Consider the following 18,983-nt stretch of genomic DNA (forward strand, 5'->3'; position numbering starts at 1 on the left):
ACAGATTTGGGGAAGCAGACAGACAGACTAAAGACACTAGAACACATGCATGACTGTACACACAGACAGGGAAGGGGGAAGATGGGGACAGAGCGGTAGGAGACGGTAAGGAAAGTGGGAGGACAAGGGCTGCTTGTAGGAGACGGTGAGCACTGGCGATGACTTTGCTGTTGCTGAGCGTTACATGGTTCTCTAAGGAGAACAAAGGCAGAGAAAATGATGCAGAAAAGTAGAGGCTTGGTTTAATCTTCCGAACAGGACATGTACCCTCTCCCCCGGGACAGTCTGGATCTGTGTTAGCCCAGGAAAGATGATTAGCTCATGTCCTTCATATAATCCATAAGGCATTAGACACAAGCTGTAATCATGCTAGCTGGCCACGTATGCTAAGGTAGAGGTTTAAAGTCTCAAAGTCAGAAGAAAGAAACATTTTAAGGAGATCTTTCTGTACTTGTATTCATGGGCTCTTTTTTCATTGCTTTCCACTGCTGTTGAGATGTTGCTTGGTTTTTAAGCCTATCTCTTCTCCTCAAACAAATGTGACGGCTCTGCTGGCAGTGCAATCTACATATTAACAATAATGAAACATCTCAGTCAGAAGATAAGATGTTTGGTTGCAAAGGGATTTTTAAGGTCAGCTGTAAATGCTGTGAAGTCCTTCGTGGAGGATTGAGTACTTTGAACATGCACTGAGCTTGCTGCATGGTCATGTGTAGAACAGGTTTTTTGTGTCTATTTTGTATTTTGTATTCTGTTGGAACAGTTTGCACAGAGTAATGTGAGATGTATCTGTGAATTACTTGTGTTACTTGTGTATTTGCATATACTTGTGTTTGTGAACATTGAAATTGAGTAAATGACCTGCTATAACTGCAGTTGGACCACTTAATAGAGGTATAGACCACTTCATAGAGTATAGACCACTTCATAGAGGTATAGACCACTTCATAGAGTATAGACCTATTAAGTGTAGCCATATTCCATCCATCCTCTTTACCGCTAAATTTCACTAGTCAGGGTTGTTGGGGGGCAGAGCCAATCCCATCATCACTGAGCAAGGGCAGAGTACCAGTATACTACATGGAAAAGTGACACACTCACACCTGCAGGCAATTTAGAGTGACCAATCAACTTAACACACATGTCTTTGGACTGTGGGAAGAAGGCAACAGTGCTAACCACCACACCACCATGCCACCCAATGGCACCATATTAATAGACTTAATAAAGTATAGACCACTAAATAGAGTTTAATAGAGTATATACCACTTAAATAGACATTAATAGAGTATAGACCACTTAATAGACTTAAATAGAGTATAGACAACTTAACAGTATGTCCCCTTGCAAAGATATATTAGGACTAAAGTAGATACTGTCATTGAGCAGGAGAGGGTGGAAATAGCACAACAGCTAATTTGATTTCTATTTCCAGTCAAATGTTACCAAGTAGAGGAGTAATGCAGAGAAAAATGTGAGAAGATATTCAGCTGAGCTAGTTTAACTAGAGTAATACTATATAGTGCTGCATGCTAGCTTCTAATCCTCTACCAAAGCAAAATAGAGTGAAATTGAGAAATAGAATGAACTGAATTGAACTGGATTGAATCTTCTTTATTATGCCCTTGTGCATAATGTCATCATGGATGGCAGCCCACTACCTAATGCTGGATCCCAGTAAGACTGGTTTGCTTCACAGTCAATCCGGAGCAACTGGTCCTACCAGGGATCTTGGATCCTGGAGTGGAAGAAACCTGGGTGTACTTGAAGATGACCAGCTGCCATTCTCAGACTGTGTCACAAAGTCGACATGGTCATGTGCCATTTTCTCTCTAGTGAGGCTACCTTGGTGCTTGTTTAGTCTATTGTAATATCCAGGCTTTCCTACTGAAACTCACTCTTGGCTTTGTCTGCAGGCCATCAGGACCTTGAGATTGTTCGAATACTCTAGCACAACCAATCTTACGTGCTTCTCAGTCTTCCTCTACTGAATCTACTCCATTCAATTCACTGGCTAGTAACTGCTAGTATTTGCTAGTATAGATTTTAAAATCTTGTCTATGACACCAAAAGAAGGACCTGTTCAAGGAATTATACCTACATACAGTGCATAAAATAGAATTAAATTGACAAGACATTGGATTACATGATAGAATAGGACAATAGATATAATTTACAATTAAGTACTCAAGTACAAATTATTATAAGTATTCAAGTACAAAATTATTGTATAAAATCTAAAATAGTGGTTAAAGTATTGTAAGTAAGTGTTAATGATATTCAGGGCGTATGACTACAGCGTGTGTTCATTAGCGTCATGACAAGTGTAAAGAAACATTTCTTGTGTGTAGATGGACGTGGCTCAGACAGACTGTCCTGAGTGTGAGGTTCACCTGTCATATTCCTCCCCATTTCCTGAGATGGGTGTATACAGGTCCAGCAGGGAGGGGGACTGGTGTTGATGATCCTCTCTGTAGCTCAGACTATCCTCTGGAGTCTGGACGTCCTGGGTGGCAGAGCCAAACCAGACAGTGATGGATGTGCAGAGAAAGGATTCAGTGATGGCTCTGTAGAACTGACCCTGCAGTTCCACTACAGCTGGGATAGAAAGTTTATCCTTTACTGTTCCTTCTTCATGATGGAAGCTACATTTGACTCCCAACTCAAGTCCTTATAGGTGGTGGCACCTAGAAATTTGAATATTTGATATTGTGTTATCCAAGTGCTGTTGTGGATGCTAAGAGGACACAGTGCATAAGGGTTCTTCTTGAGTTCCATCATAGCCCTGTCTTGAGGGTGTGTAGCACCAGATTTTTGTTACTGTGCGCCTGTCTACCTCCTGCCTGGATGAGAACAATGCCTGCAAAGTTTGATGGAGTGGTCCATGGAGGTGAAGTCATTGGTGTTGATGTGGTGGGGCGTGAGGAGAAGCCAATGACACACTGCTAAAGAAATGACACTAAACATAACCTTACCTGTACCAACCATTACACATTTCTAATGGCATAGAATTGCAAACGTAACAGTTACATCCAGTAAATGTCAAACACAGTAGAGTAGCATTGTGATGGATGAAGGCCAGAGACATATCACAGTCCTGCCAGGTATGAATCTGCCTGCAGAGAAATACCCTGAAATTACAGTTTTGCACAGATTTCAAAATGAAATCAGTGAAAAGGGTCAAGGGAATGAATTGTGTCCTACGAAGATTTAATGCACCAGACAGATGTGGGTTTAAAGCAAAGCACACACTGACCTAGAGATAAATAAAACTGTCCTAAGGGCTATCAGGCATGAGTTCATGTGTCATGTTAAAGATAAAGACAGACCTCAGCATGTCCCTGCTGTGACCAGTTCTGAGGGTTACTGTGACCAGTTCTGAGCGTCACTTGAAAAGAAACAGTCCAAATGACCTCTGTCATAAATTAATAAACATTACATGGGATAGGGCTGTGCAGGAACATTTGCTAACCATACTTAGATAACAATCTTGTTCATTCCTATATATTCGTCATCCATCTAATTGTCTATAAAGGAGGACCATGAGGCCATCCAGAGCTCCTTGTAGTATCCATTGATTCTCTTCATGAAGATAAGTGTTAGGCTCTAAATAGCTCCTGTAAATAGCACCTGGAAAAGCAGTCAGATACTAGTACCACCACCATGGGCTTGATTCCCAATTAACGTAAAGGTAAAAATACATGTAAAGAATACTGAATATTAACTGATTAATTTGCAATATTGTTTTGTGAACATGCAAAAACAATAATATAACTTTTGGCAAAGGAAAAATGAAGTAGAGATGGTGACTTTCACCATAAGAGTAGGGACAGCAATTATTTTGATTTAATTTCTTTCTTTGTAGTAGATAAACAAGTATCAAGGGCTGCTCTGAGCTGTCATACCAGTCAAATGCCTGTGTGTTAAAATTAGTAAATTGTTTATTTAAAACAGAGCAAAGATTTTGGTCTTTAATTTGGTGTTATTATGGTCTATGGTGTTGCAGGCAACGGTTGTGAATCATAAAAGAATTCTTTGGTCAGGGATTAAAATCTCTGGCCTTTAACAGGAAATGTGTTAGGCTTCATAGTGGCTGATGTGTTGCTTCTGCCACAAAAAGACAGCATGCAGTTATTTTCTGGCAGTGACAGACGTTTTTCTCCAAAAGTTTCATCCTCTGACCACTGCTACAATGCATATAAAAAAAATAAGCAATAAAAAATAGTCTGGAAACTCACAGTGCATCCATACCAACTACAAACAAGCGGTATGTGGGATTCAGAACAAGGACATTCGGTGGACCTGTGGAAGCAGAGAGAATACCTTCTGAACGCCTCCACTGAGACTCACCACCTCCACCTCTAGAGTCTCATATTTATTTTCAAAACACTGCTTCTGCTATTCCAAGGACTCGGTTGCATGACCCTATTTATCACATATGACATTCAGCCCAAGTGAGACTGCACGAAATCTCTCGCGGAATTTGGTCAAAAATTCAGGTGCAGCATCTTGCAGAGTGACAAGCAATAAATATATAAGATCACTGTAGTCACACTTTACGTGACTTTGTCATATCTACTGTATACTTTATCCACATCTACTGTCGTTTATCAGTTTTATATTAGTTGGCCTAATGTTGTGTCCCAGTCAGCATGCCCACATTAGTGGGCAGAGCTTGTCAAATGCAGTCACAGGTTGAGAAAATGAAGGACCCCAGACCTTGCACTGAACACAGCCTGCGCTAAGTGCACAGTCACGTAGCTTATCAAGCCACATTCTCTCGTCACCCCCACCGCTGTTGCTCAGAACAAGAGGAGGAAATTTGTTCGTAATATGGAGCGTGTCAGATGGCCTTTATGGAAGAAAAGCGCATCTGATGGTATCTCTTAATGGATGACGCTTTGGTCTTTTGTTGGCAGTCCGAATGCCTAATCATAAATGACTCGGTTATCTCTTCAAAGATGCTGAGCACATAAAGGAACCCTGATTCCAGATGGGCCAGCGGTACTGAAGGGCACTGACTGATCGGGTGGCCGCTTCCTCATTTCACACTCGACGCCATCAGACCGATGCTAATAAGGTCACCATCTGAATGGGCCTCCAAAAAAGATCCCGTAGTAAAATGGGCTCTGAAAATCGGCCACCGGTTTTACCTCATACCTGTTGTGCATGTGTTATTAGAGGTGATGAATGTGTGCAGGTGTGTGGAGGTGCACCATTGTGATCGAAACGATCCTTTTGGGCCCGTGTGAGTCGACCCCACTGTCTGCAGGAGAGCACGCATGCTCCAGTGTATTGCAGTATCGGAGGTGATGATGGCGTGAACTGGGAGACTGGGTAGCTTTGATGCCACACAAAGGGGTGAGGTGGGGGGGTTGATTAAAGTAGCTGTAGTGCTGGCCTAGTAGAGAAGGCTCTAACATCGACCGGTGGAATTCCCAGCCTCTTCCAGGAAGATTCTGGCAAGACGCGAGCTCAGCTGAAATAATACTCAGTGGTGTGTGTGTGTGTGAGTGTGTGTGTGAAGGAGAAGGTGGGAGACACACAGGGAGGAAAGAACACATGCATTCCTGTACAAAACCCAGGGAGCCAAGTGGACCTCATGCCTAGGTGGACCTGGAGGAACATTTCCAGGATTTGCAGCTGCAGAGATGTAGCAGAGTTTATTTGGCCCACACACCCCTGTCCCTGTCTCTCAGTCTTTGTCTCTCTCTCTCTCTCTCTCACTCTCTCTCTCTGTGTCTCTCTTTCCTTTGCTTTTCAAAATCACTTTTCAAGTCTTGCTTAATGCAGACATGTAGCTGGCTTCACCTTAAATCTGATCTCACTCTTATCCTCTATAGAAATACCCACTTTAAGATGTCTAAAACACAGCAGGTTCCCTGGAACTTGAGCAGAACTATGCTCAGCATGTGTGAGCCAGGAAGAATGCTTAGAGCATTAGGTCTACCAGCACTAAAACTTTGATGCCATGACCTTTCTGCACCCAATCGTTTTCCATTTCTAACCCATTTCTCTGCCAATTTTGTCATTATAATACTCCAACTAACTAGCTAAAACTCATGCAAGAACTACCAACCATGAAGGGTAAGCGAGTATTTCCACTGGGATATATGCAGTCAGGAACCACGTCTTGTCGAACTGCTGGCCAAACTGTGGTAGAAGGCAGCCCAACACAATCAGAGGATAGTTCACAGCTCTCATCAGCAAGCATGAACACACAGGCGCGCAGGATTGGCTAGTGTCACAGTGAGTGATGGGTAATTCCAGCCCTCCCACCCAGAGAGCAGTGCCAATTTGTTCTCTTGGACTCCCGACCACAGATGACTATGACAGCATCAGGCCCGGAATCAGCAAGCCGGTAATACGGTGGGGAGGGGCGGGGGGTGTCTCTTTCTTGACACATTTTTTCAGAACCAGTCAAATGTATTCCTCACCAGATTCTTTAGAAGCATTACCATATATCATCATAATCCACAGATCAAAAAATCTCTGACAAGAAAGCTATGCAAGTAATTAAGTGTAGTGTTAGTGAGTTTGAGATTAACTACAGTTAATTGCCTCCAGGCTGTATTTGCTGGAAGCAGATGACTTTTCATCCCTGGCTTCCTGTTTGGGAAGAGAGTGATGGCACGAGCCAGCCAGATCTGAGCCTGTCGAGGAGGTTGAGATTAACTCAGGGCCTGGGCTGTGCAGTCAGGATTTACTGGTGCTAAGGAGGAAGGAGGGCAAGATTCTATAGGGGGAATGATTTGATGCTTGGACAGAAGTGTGAATCGATTCCAGAGGGAAGGTTTAAGGGGTTGCACAGATTGTAGCAGGGATCAGTTTGGTTTGGCCGTGGAGAAAGGAGAGTGAAGCAGGCAGAGGATCTGCGAGGGTGTGAGCAGACACGCACACTTGACTCCAAGTGTCGGGTGTGTGTGTTCCCTCTTGGCTGCGTGGTCAGTTCTTCTTATCTCCACACTTCCTGCAGCCCTACTTGATAATGTGTTGCCAAGGAAATGTCACAGAGAAACACACACGCGCGCACACACACACACACACACACACACACACACACACACACACACACACACACACACACACACACACACACACACGTCTAAACCTTCCATGCCAATGTCATGCTCGGGCCACTTTCACAGTCTCCATGCCCCAGGGTGCCAGCGGGCCACATACCCAGACGCCTGTGCTGGATGTTGCATCTGCTTGTCTCTGTATGAGAGCTGCCTCTCTCTGTCTCTCTCTGTCAGAGAGCTGCCTCTCTCTACCTCTCTCTGCCTCTCTCTGTCAGAGAGCTGCCTCTCTCTACCTCTCTCTGCCTCTCTCTGTCAGTGAGCTGCCTCTCTCTACCTCTCTCTGCCTCTCTCTGTCAGAGAGCTGCCTCTCTCTGGCTCGCTTTCTCACCACACACACACAGCCTCAGTAACCCTCTGGACCCGCTGCCAGGTCTCGCCAGCTTTGCTCTAAACCGGCCTCTCCAAACTCTGTGTTCTCCCGCGTTGGGTGACAGAGCCCAAGCGTGCCAGAGGCCCTTCCGGCTCTCGCCAGTCATATTCTGACTGTCAACCTCTGCCGAGCACCCCATTCCCACAGACACCATCCCTTTTACTCTTGTTGCCCTGCTGGGCTTTATGTGATAGGTTAAATTATGTAGGTTTGACTTACCGCTGCCAAATGTCAAAGCTGTTAGCGTTGAGAATCCCTGCTGATTTCATTCAGTTCCTGTCCTCTCAGACACATCACTGACATTCTGGTATCAGACCTTTGCAAGAAAAGACAGCATCTGACAGCATCACTGCAGGGCCGTTCACGTTTCCTCATGTTTCAACGTAATGCACCTTATAGCACTCTACAGGTGCAGGTTTGAATTGGGATAATGACATGCTGCCTAAGATACAAAGAAATGACTTATTAAATTATCACTCCATTTAGCTCCAACATCACTCCAATGCTCCTCGTGTCTTTGCCGAGCAGTGCAGGTTGGTTTGATTGGACACACTCTGGGGAAAGAAGGAGTTTTGGAGTTATGTCCATGTTATTACAGAAGCAGTGAGTCAAGATTTCCAAGACTATTAACACTCATGGTAGTCTGCTCTCCCTGCTAATATAAGAATGCCTCAAGTTCTTGAGAGTGACCTAGTAATGGTTTAAAGTATTTTAGCATTTGGGGGGGTTAAGAGCATATAAAGATATTGTCCTTTCTCAAAGTCTGTATGCAAGACAGACATGTCTCAACATTCTGAGTGATTTCTGGCATTCAGATTTTTCTTCCTACTCTATGTGTGTGTGTGTGTGTGTGTGTGTGTGTGTGTGTGTGTGTGTGTGTGTGTGTGTGTGTGTGCGTGTGTGCGTGTGTGCGTGTGTGTGTGTGTGTGTGTCGGGGGAGGGGAGAGGATGAGGGTGTGTGTGTTTTTGTTAAGCTGAGGCAGGGTCCACAAACCTGAGAAACCCAGTCTCCCTGTATCTCTGTCACTCTCTCCACATCTCACCTTAGCCAGCACCACACAACCTACTCGTAAAAAACGCCCCACGACCAGCTCATACCCTCCTCCCTCGGTGGGGCATAGCTGTTCATGTCGGACATTTCTTCCTTCTCAGGCCTCCTCCCTCCTTCTCTCCCTCTCTCCCTTTTCCACTCTTTGATCCACTGAGCGTTTCAGCCACTGAACATCCTGGACTCAAGGAGGTTTGGTTGCTAGCAGTGCCTCAGTGCGAGTGGAGAACGGCACCCATGGCTGTGATTGGAGCTCGTCTACTCGGTGTGGAGAGAGGCGGGTCCTGTTCAACTGAACGGAAGGGGGGTTGGGTAGGAAAACTGCAGGCTTCAAGAGTTCAGGAAGGGGATGCTTCAGACTCGAGGCTGAGGGTAATGTGAAATATCAGAGACATTGACTTGACTGACCCAACCGCCCTGGGCCAGTTTCCTCACATTGATGGAGTTCCAGTGAAACTATTTACATTGTTGGGCAATATCACTGTTATGTTTCTGTAACCAATATTTGTATGCTGTACTTTTTAGTGCATTTTTAAGGGTTGCAGACCAAAGCTCACTGTGTGGAAATGTCAGCTACTTTCTAAACACACAGTTGGAGGTGCCTTGCTGTAATTAAGATTATTGATTGCACAAACGTTGTTACAGCTAAAATTAAACCATTGTTGACACATACAGCCAAAATCAAATGCAAGCAAATGTCATTATTTGGCCTTTAATACTTTGTGTGTTGGATCATGTTGTCATTTGATTTAATGAAGTAAATGAAAGACAAATCTCCTCAGGGTCCTCTTCTGCGATCTCGTCCATGCTAAGATATCCTTGTGGCAACATTCTTTGATGATGTTGAAATGCCGCTGGCTGACCAAATGAAATCCCAGTTTAACCAGATGTCATAGATTTTCAGAACCCACCCTCCTGATTAGGGATTAACCAGGGAAAAGATATATGACACCCAGCATGTGTTCAGCATGTAGGCTGTGCTAGTTACCTTTGTATTGGACCGTTGTTGTAAAAGAAATATTAAATCTCTCTGTCTGTCTTTATCTTTTGTTTTCTCTTTCTCTCTTTGTCAGCATAATGGTCTGCTAATACTCAGAGGTAAATATCCAGATGTGTATAATACAAAGCTATTTGGCAAAATGATAATTTTGCATCAGCATTGTTACAGCCTATAGTAAAGGTTGCAGTTATTGAATGCATAACATTCCATTACAACATTACAACTCAGGCAGCTTTAACCATATACAATTAGGATTAACAGAAACAGCATGCGGTTAATGTGGTGGGCTGGCTCTAGGCCCCATTACATTTATGAATATTTAAATTTTAATCCCTCCCGAATATGCATGCTTATGCATGCTTTATTAATGCGAAGGAGAAGGGGTGTTCTTGCTTCCAGAGATCCCCTAAGAGACCCCCGACCATGTTCACAAGGCTCAGTCATTTGAATGCATGCCTTACATTGGGCAGACTCAAAATGAGACACAAAGACACAAATGAGATGTTTCTCTCAGGACGGCATGTCCCCAGGCGATAACGCCTCACGCGCCGGCGGGCACGGTGCTCAACCCGAACGCTCTGCTCTGGCGGCTGTCCCGGTCAAGCTGGAGTCTGGGGCGATGCTTCAGCGCAGAGCCATGCTCTCGGAGGAGGGTGGATTCCCAGTCTGAATATAATGATTGCTTCAACCATGAACGCCCCCCTGTATGATCTAGTGCTGGTCCCCAGCGTGACAATCAGAGAGTAAGGTCATGTGCTAATCCCCGTTTTGCTAGCCTTTGTGTTCACTGAAATGTGGGACTGTGGGCCAACTTTTGGAATTTGAACTTGCCTGGTGTGTATGGCCAGGTCACTGAGATCACATGAAGTCATATCTGGAGAAAGAAAGAATGAATCTAAACTACTCTGTGGGAGTGTGCTACCAGGGAGTGTGAAATGATCCAAAATAATCCTCCACATGATTCACTCCTCTGCAGTGTACACTGCAAACAAATTTGGAGTCAGCGCAGTACTTTGGGCAAGATGCTTATGCCTCTCTGAGCCACTCGGCTTCTCTCCTACAAAAGTTCACTCTCCAGGAAAAGTGGTCACCTTGAGTGGCCACTATCATCCCACTACTGGATGCTGCATATACAGTCTTGCCATAGTCTACTGTGTTTATGTTCTTGCTGTTACAGCCCTTATTCCTCATATTCAGGTTCCTCCATCTCTCTCTCTCCCTCTCTCTTTCTCTCCCTCTCTCTCTCTCGGTGTAGGTACCCATTCCCCACGGTGTTCAGCACATGCAGTAAAAAGGACCTGGCAGCCAGTCTGGAGAAGGGGGTGGGCATGTGCCTCTACAACATCCCAGAGGTCAAAGTGCTCTACGGTGGACAGAAGTGCGGCAACGGCTACGTGGAGGAAGGGGAGGAGTGTGACTGCGGCGATGCCGAGGTAGGACGTCCAGCCAAAACCTGACTGGCTTTTTAGCAGTTACAACACCCTCGCACATCTGGATGGAGCAGTGCGTGTGGAACTACGTATGGTGATGACGTCTGAGCACAGGCCAGAATGGGACAAGCCAACCATCACACCCGAATCTGACTGTGCACACACACAACATGCTGACGTCAGGTGCCGTGGGAGCAGACAGGTCCACAAGAAGATTTCTCGCTTGGCTGGCGGAGCTTGAACCTGACCCGGCCCGTTCCCTCAGTACGGAGCCAACACACCAGAGCCTTGTTAAAGGGAGGAGCAGGAGTGAGGGATGGTGGAGGAAGAGACCGTTAGCATAGCTGTTCTGTGTGAGATGTCCTTAATGAGGACATCAACAACACACACAGACATACACAGAGCACACACACACATGCACAGAGCACACACACACATGCACAGAGCACACACACACATGCACAGAGCACACACACACACGCACACAGCATGGTTAGATCAAGGCCCCATAATAACAGATCTCTCTTTAAAATAATAACAGTAATAATAACAGGGTCCTCGCATGCACCCCTAATCAAAACCATATGTGTTAACACACATACACACACAAACATAAAAAATACCGCATTTGAACCAGGAGAAAGATTGTTTTTCAAAAAGTATTGATTTTGTTTTTGATGTTGTTCTGTTTTTTTATGATTCAATGATTTTTCGGGTTTTTAAAGGATAATCACAAAAACTGAAGGCACCTAATGAAAAGCCATCTAAGCCACTAAGTGCTGTGCCATTTAAAGTGTCTTATATTCTATATTCCATTATGTGTGTATACCTTAATCTTTCTTGCATCAAACTAAGTCACAGCGAGGATTTCTATAATGGAATCACTTTATGATGCTTTTATCATCAACTTCACTGCAAGGCATGTAACATTTATTTCTTCTGTGTGCACGTGTGTGTGCACGTGTGTGTGTGTGTGTGTGTGTGTGTGTGTGTGTGTGTGTGTGTGTGTGTGTGTGTGTGTGTGTGTGTGTGTGTGTGTGTGTGTGTGTGTGTGTGTGTGTGTGTGTGCACGCGCACATGTGCTTTTCAGGAGTGTGTGAACCCATGCTGCAACGCTACTACCTGCACTCTCAAAGGAGACGCGGTGTGTGCTCACGGCCAGTGCTGCGCAGACTGCCAGGTATTCGTTTGATCTCTCCTCTTCTCTTCTCCTCCCTCCACCCCTCCTTCCTCACAGCCCACTCCCTCTTTCTCAGGAGGAATAAGAGCGAAGCGTGGAAAACGCATTCTCTTTGCCCCATTACTGAATGCAACTTGAACTGTCATTTACGCTCTAAATGTGCACGCTGCATTTCCTGCAAGGCTTCCAGACCCATAAATCAGAGAAAGGAACTCGAAGGAGACAGGAGTCCTGTACACCAGTGTCTGTGTGTACCACGCCTACATCCTGCTGTAGGCTTAGATGTCAGGATTACAGCCAGGCACCTGTGCCCACCAGAGTGTGTGGGGCCAGACTACCTGCCCAGATTGGTCAATATTGATGGCCTTGTTGTCACACATCTTTTGTCTTTATCAAGTAATGATACAGAACATATCCTTTTGTTTTTGTGTTGCTTATTTCATTTAAAGATTCACATGTTTTAATCATTCTCTGTGTGTATGCATGCATGTGCGTGCACATGTTTGTCTGTGTGTGTGTGTGTGTGTGTGTGTGTGTGTGTGTGTGTGTGTAAAGCTGAAACCTGCTGGAACACCATGCAGAGAGTCCAGTAACTCATGTGACCTACCTGAGTTCTGCACCGGCTCCAGCCCACACTGTCCTGCCAATGTCTACCTGCACGATGGCCACGCATGCCACAGCATGGACGGCTACTGCTACAACGGCATCTGTCAGACCCACGAGCAGCAGTGCATTACCCTGTGGGGGCCAGGTCAGTAGCCCTGATTACATTACTCTGTGGGGGCCAGGTCAGTAGCCCTGATTGCATTACCCTCTGTTCCTCAGGTGGGACTCAGCCTGAGTTTAGCATGATCTGTACTACGTCTACAAAGTTTTATATTACGGTAGGGAATATTAGTGAGCTCGGAAACATTCTTGTTATGTTTAAATTTTCAATGTCTATAAAATATGATCTAAAATCTATGGAAAATCTGTGTGCATGTGTGCGTGTGTGCGTGTGTGTGTGTGTGTGCGCATGTGTGTGTGTGTGTGTGTGTGTGTGTGTGTGTGTGTGTGTGTGTGTGTGTGTGTGTGTGTGTGAGTGTGTGTGTGTGTGCGCGTGTGTGTGTGCGATATGTATTCATGTCTGTTTAAACATGTAACTGATGAGCTATGTCATCTTACAGATGTGCTTGGATATTGATGCAGTGTGTTTCATCAAATGTAATAGTAGGGGGATGGAGGGTTTCTGTTTCCTTTTATGTACAGCAGACAAAAGGTTCATATATCACAACATGACTGCTATTGTTTTTTTACATAGTTAATAAATCTTGTCTCTAATATGACACAGGCTTCAGTTTGATGCATGTTCAGGCAACATTTCACCTCTTTTTTTTATAAAATGAATTTGAACTAGATGGGGTGAGTATAACAATGTGACAGGTTATAGATACTTATAGACTTTTACTGATTTTTACTTTTATTTTGTCTCTCTCTCTCTCTCTCTCTCTCTCTCTCTCTCTCTCTCTCTCTCTCTCTCTCTCTCTCTCTCTCTCTCTCTCTCTCTCTCTCTCTCCTAGGGGCCAAGCCAGCCCCTGGTATCTGCTTTGAGAGGGTGAACTCGGCGGGAGACCCCTATGGGAACTGTGGAAAAGATTCTAAGGGATCTTTTGCTAAATGTGAAGCGCGGTAGGGCAGTGCACTTCACAACACACAACACTCCACCTGACACCCTGTACACTACAGAGTTAACACCACAGGACATGAGCAAGACTACCGGCAGCACACGACTAGCACGCACAAAATAAAGCAGGAATGAAGCAAGAACTCACGAGCAGGTGAAGAGAGCTTGTTGGACGACACCTCAGTCACTGCAGTACTTTTGCTTTGGTTTGCAGTTTGCTGTTGTGTGAATTCAGGCAGATGCTGAGGTAGATGGAGGTTAGGGGCTCCTCAGTGCTTTTCTAAATCATACAGCCACCCAGGCATGACTGCAACTATTACAGAGAGACAGAAAGCAGTGCTGAAATTGAAGCCTTACGTTTGTGAGTTCTGCCTGTAACTGTTTACACTGCACTCCGCTACAACTGCTCTGGGTTCACATTCTCTGTCAAACCTAAGAAAACTGAAATCAATTACATTCTCCCTGTGAAAAATTGCCTATTTTTTTGTCAGCCTGTATTGCATTGTAGGTGTCTTTGTAAACATAATTTATATAGTTCAGAATTTAACCTGTCACAGACTTCTTTGTAATGAAGGGGGAATGACCACAAGCAAAGATAACCACAGAAGAATGTTGATAAATTAGATTATGCTTTGATGCTCAAATTACACCATTTATTTTTCAAAAGAACACTGAGTGCCCTTTGTTGTTGTCCATTAATCCTTGTATGTGTGTGTGTGCGTGTGCGTGTGCGTGTGTGTGTGTGTGTGTGTGTGTGTGTGTGTGTGTGTGTGTGCGTGTGTGCGTGCATGCGTGCATGCGTGCGTGCGTGCGTGTGTGCGTGTGTATGTGTGTGTGTGTGTGTGTGTTTGTTTGTTTGTTTTGATACAGGGATGCTAAGTGTGGGAAAATTCAATGCCAGGGGGGTGCCAACAGGCCCGTCATTGGTACGAATGCCGTTTCCATAGAAACCAACATCCCACTGCATGAGGGGGGACGTATCCTATGTAGAGGGACACACGTGTACCTTGGCGACGACATGCCTGACCCGGGACTGGTGCTGGTGGGCACCAAGTGTGCTGAAGGCATGGTAATGCCATGACTCTGGGCTGCAGCAGCAGACAGACATCTAACATTTAGCCAGTGCAGTTGATCTTTACAACTGACACCCACTTATTGTCTGTCTTTCTCCGCCCAATCGCAGGTGTGTTTGAACAGACAGTGTCGGAACGTCAGCGTGTTTGGGGTGCACGCGTGTTCAGGGAAATGTCATGGGAGAGGGGTGAGTGGAGGAACTCTTCCAGAAAGTCCACTTTGCTGGTTATTGCCTTTGACCGTAAATGCAGTATGGTTTGAGTTTGTAGCTCATCTGTTACAGTGAATAACCTGATCAGCACTGATAAGCTATTGATCGGTGGTGAGTGTTTGATGTCAGCTGGCTGCTCTCGGCTGTCAGCCTCGCCTGCAAGAGCCCCAGGAACCCTGTGCCTGATAAACCGGGCCAGCTGAACATCCACTTCAGCTTCAGCACTGCCGCCCTGTGAATAGTAATGCTGCATTAGCAGAGATCTGCCTGCCTAATCATCCATGTAAATCATTACAAGTGGTGTTGTGGTCAGACGCTGACCGGTCACATACAGGAAGGGCGGCTGTGGGAAATTATACGCACCAGTCTGGAACTGCGCAGTTGTAAAAGGCAAATGCAAAGTGGCCATTGGGTGTTGGAATATGGTAGGTGTCTTAACCATGTGACAATGACCCCCCCCCCAGCCCCTGGTTGGTCCCCTCCCATCTCTCACGGATAAGAAAAAACCAAATTAACAACACTAACAGCATTAAAATTACTCCAGCTCGTCTGCCCTATGCCTTATAGCTATTTCATTGTATATTCACTAATGATTAGAGCAGGACCTAATGTTACTGCAACTACAGTAAAACACTGCAGACATGGCAAAGGCATAATGCTAGACACTCAGTCATCCCTTTCCTATCTTAAGCTCACTTGACTCTAATAACCACATAGGCTGATGATTTCCAGCAGCTGTTGCACTACTTTGTGATCAGTCTTCGTTGCCCCTCTAAGGTTAAATCACTCTGATTTAATAGTTTCATTTATGTTCTGCTTAAAACCCTATTCATCATTGTTTGGCTCAGCCATGTGCAATTTTGTCTAGCGAAGCCCTGAGATGAATTACTTGTCCTGGCCAACATGCCCTGCCCCTCCCATGCTGGAATTTGCATACCCACCCTGGGTTGGTCCCATGGCGCGTGGGCATAATGTTTTATTTATTTATGCTCTATTCTGCCCTCCCAAAATGGTCACGTTGCTCATCATCTTTGGAATTCCATTTTTTTCTGTCTTTAGCCTGTGGAGAAGACAAACGAGACAGCTTTACATGTGCCAGTTTCTTTTGGCAACTTCTTTAACCATTGTGTTTGAACCAAAGGATTATTGTTGACAGAATAAATGAATGTTGTTTGAGATTAGTGGTCTGGGACAGCCAGTCTTGGCATTATTTGCCCACAGTAGACAAAACGAAAGCTGATCTTGACCTATTCCTGTCCCTGATCTATTGGCCCTGGATGGCTGCTTGTGCATAATGAGGTTAGAGCATTTGTATGTATGATTATTTTTGTTTGTCTGTTTAATTTACCGCTAGTCCTCCACTCAGGCCAATTGCTCCTTCCTAATGAGTGAACTTCCTATTCAAAGTGTGTGGTGTGCAGGAGTGTGTGTATGTGTGTGTGTGTGTGTGTGTGTGTGTGTGTGTTATGGTTGCCAAGCAAAGGATGTGCTTTGTGGCCCAGTCCGCTGAGCTCCCTCTAATCCCTTTCTGCATGCTAACACACACACACACACACATACACACACATATGCAGCTGAGACCCATTAACCTTCTGAGCCCCTGAAGCTCCCCGCTGTATCTTGAGGCAGAGTGTGGTTGCTTTGAGATGGGCTCTCCTCCATATGTTTTAACCATCAGTCTTGCCACTCCCAAGCCTCTTTACACAGCCAGACACATGGAGAAAGGCCTTCAACATGCACACACCACGCTCCTGTTACAGGGAGAATGGCACATTTTTCATTTTCTCTAAGGAAAATGTTTAGAATGCAAATGTCTATTGTCATGGTTTTTCCAGTTTCCATGGACAGGACATACAAATCACAGCATTGTTTTTTTTTACCACCCAGATTGTGTTGTTTTTGCAGGTGTGTAACAACAAGAAAAACTGCCACTGCGAGGCACACTGGGCTCCCCCGTTCTGCGAGACGGCTGGGTTTGGCGGCAGTGTGGACAGTGGGCCAATGAGACTGGCAGGTACAGTGATGACTGAACAGAGAACACAGGACAGAGCATTACCGTTGTGGCTAAACTGAACAGAATGCAGAATGTATTCTTGATGAGTCTCAGACTAGCGTCCGGTTCTCTAAGGTTGTATCTAAGCACTGCACACACTGCCGTCCATTTGTGAAGAACAGGGTTTACATATGTCAAACACGGAGTCATCAACAAGCTTGGGACAAGAGAGAAAATGTACATTCGGTTACACTCAGACAGAGGTTGAAATAAATACATCTATAACCTACTAAAACCTTCTCCACTGGAATAACTTTAACTCTGGTTCATAGTTGGAGATTGAGATAATAAATTACACGGAAAATCAGAGACATAGGAGCGACTGGATGAATGTCAGGAAAAAAAGACATGGAACTTCTTGTAAGATGCCCTTGAGGCAATGCTGGTCACAGTGCTTAATTTGTAAATCAAACGATGCCGGAACGCAAACAGCGGACAACATAAAATGTTACCGGATCGAGGCAGACAGTTAACGCACGCTTCAAGATTAAAGAGTTCCCGGATTCTGTTCTGGCAGGATCCGGCTCAAATTAAGCCCTGGCTTCAAACCTAGTTTTAAGAAATTTTAAAATGACACACTGCTAATTGTCCAAGCTTTAGTAAATGAGGAATATGTAATTAAGCACTTTGCCTGTTGTGCAGCAACAACAACTTCATGTTGTCCATGTAGGCTTTCCATGTAGGTGTACTGGGCATTTAGGTGTGTGCACTAGTTGTGTATGTAACAGGGCTTAAAGAATCCATGTAACTCACCAGCCACACTTTCACATTCAGTATCCAGTCAGCATTTTTATTGGTAACCTTTTTTGCAATATCATTACTCAGTTAATGATTAAAAACATTTAAACAATTAAAAACATAGTGATGCCCCCCCCCCCCCCCCCCAGCTATATGAAAAAAGAACAAAAGCTTCCCATAGCAACGCTGCTCCCCAGCGATGGTGACGAGATGAACCAATTAAGCTGAGTGAAGAAAATGCATGTGCACTCGGAGACGTACCACGCGCAGTACACATCTAGTCTACGCACCCCCTGCTTTAAGTAGCACTCTAAGCTACTCAATAAAGTGTCCGATAAATTAATGGATTCACCAGCCAGTGCCCAACTGTAAATGTCCTGCTTTGTGGGCAGAATACATTTGCATCTGAAGTGTGCCACAAGTGTTAGTGCATCTGGCTCTGTTTCTGAGCTTTTCACCGCTGCTCTCTCTCTGTGTCTCCCCTTGTTGTGCTGTGTTGTGCCTTTAGATGTGCGTGCGTGTGCATTAACGTGCGTGTTGTCCTATGTGACGGCAGCCGACAGACGGGCAGTGGCCATGGGCGTGCTGGTCACCATCCCCTGCCTGCTGGCCGCCGGCCTGCTGGCATGTCTGAAGAGGAAGAGTCTGGTTCGTCTGCTCTTCGCCAACAAGAAGAATGCCATTCAGAAGCTCAGGTACAGGGAGAGAGGAGGGGGTTGGTGAGCGGCGGGGAGGGGGGGGGTGCTTTTTGGATAGGCCCACACATTGTGCTTCCTGTGTCACTCTTTCCTCTGCAGGTCAGTGGGATGGAGTAGAGCACCCGGAGCACCACAGTCACAGCCCATGTGCCAGACTTCACCCCATCTCAAGTCCCCATCCAGAGGGGCTGTGTGTAGGCTAGACAAAGTGCGTATGCCATCTTGTGCTCGGACCCATACATATGCACATGCACAATGCACATGCACAAACACTTACACAATACATACAGGGCCACAATTCAATATACCGCCATTGTTCTCTGGCTGTGGGAAATGTGGGCAGAATGAACCTTTCCTTTCTGTGCCCAGCCAAACTAATATCGCCCAGGCTTATTGTCAAAAACAAGATGCCGCCATGGCTCATAATTGATTTATT

General features: G+C 45.2%; 1 protein-coding gene across 4 annotated transcripts in view; it reads left to right on the top strand.

Moving 5' to 3' along the window:
* adam12b (ADAM metallopeptidase domain 12b) overlaps positions 1-18,983 on the top strand; it is a 90,453-nt gene that overhangs the window by 66,324 nt on the left and 5,146 nt on the right. For 3 of the 4 annotated variants that reach the window (XM_076978822.1, XM_076978823.1, XM_076978825.1), the window contains 9 exons: positions 10,756-10,933; positions 12,021-12,110; positions 12,666-12,861; positions 13,670-13,778; positions 14,644-14,842; positions 14,957-15,034; positions 16,964-17,072; positions 18,358-18,544; positions 18,647-18,755. In XM_076978822.1, the coding sequence (XP_076834937.1) occupies positions 10,756-10,933; positions 12,021-12,110; positions 12,666-12,861; positions 13,670-13,778; positions 14,644-14,842; positions 14,957-15,034; positions 16,964-17,072; positions 18,358-18,544; positions 18,647-18,755 (1,255 nt within the window). The remainder of the gene's footprint in view (positions 1-10,755; positions 10,934-12,020; positions 12,111-12,665; positions 12,862-13,669; positions 13,779-14,643; positions 14,843-14,956; positions 15,035-16,963; positions 17,073-18,357; positions 18,545-18,646; positions 18,756-18,983) is intronic. The other variant, XM_076978824.1, reaches the window with a different exon arrangement.

This window comes from Brachyhypopomus gauderio, chromosome 17 (assembly GCF_052324685.1).
Source record: "Brachyhypopomus gauderio isolate BG-103 chromosome 17, BGAUD_0.2, whole genome shotgun sequence".
NCBI lineage: Eukaryota > Metazoa > Chordata > Actinopteri > Gymnotiformes > Hypopomidae > Brachyhypopomus > Brachyhypopomus gauderio.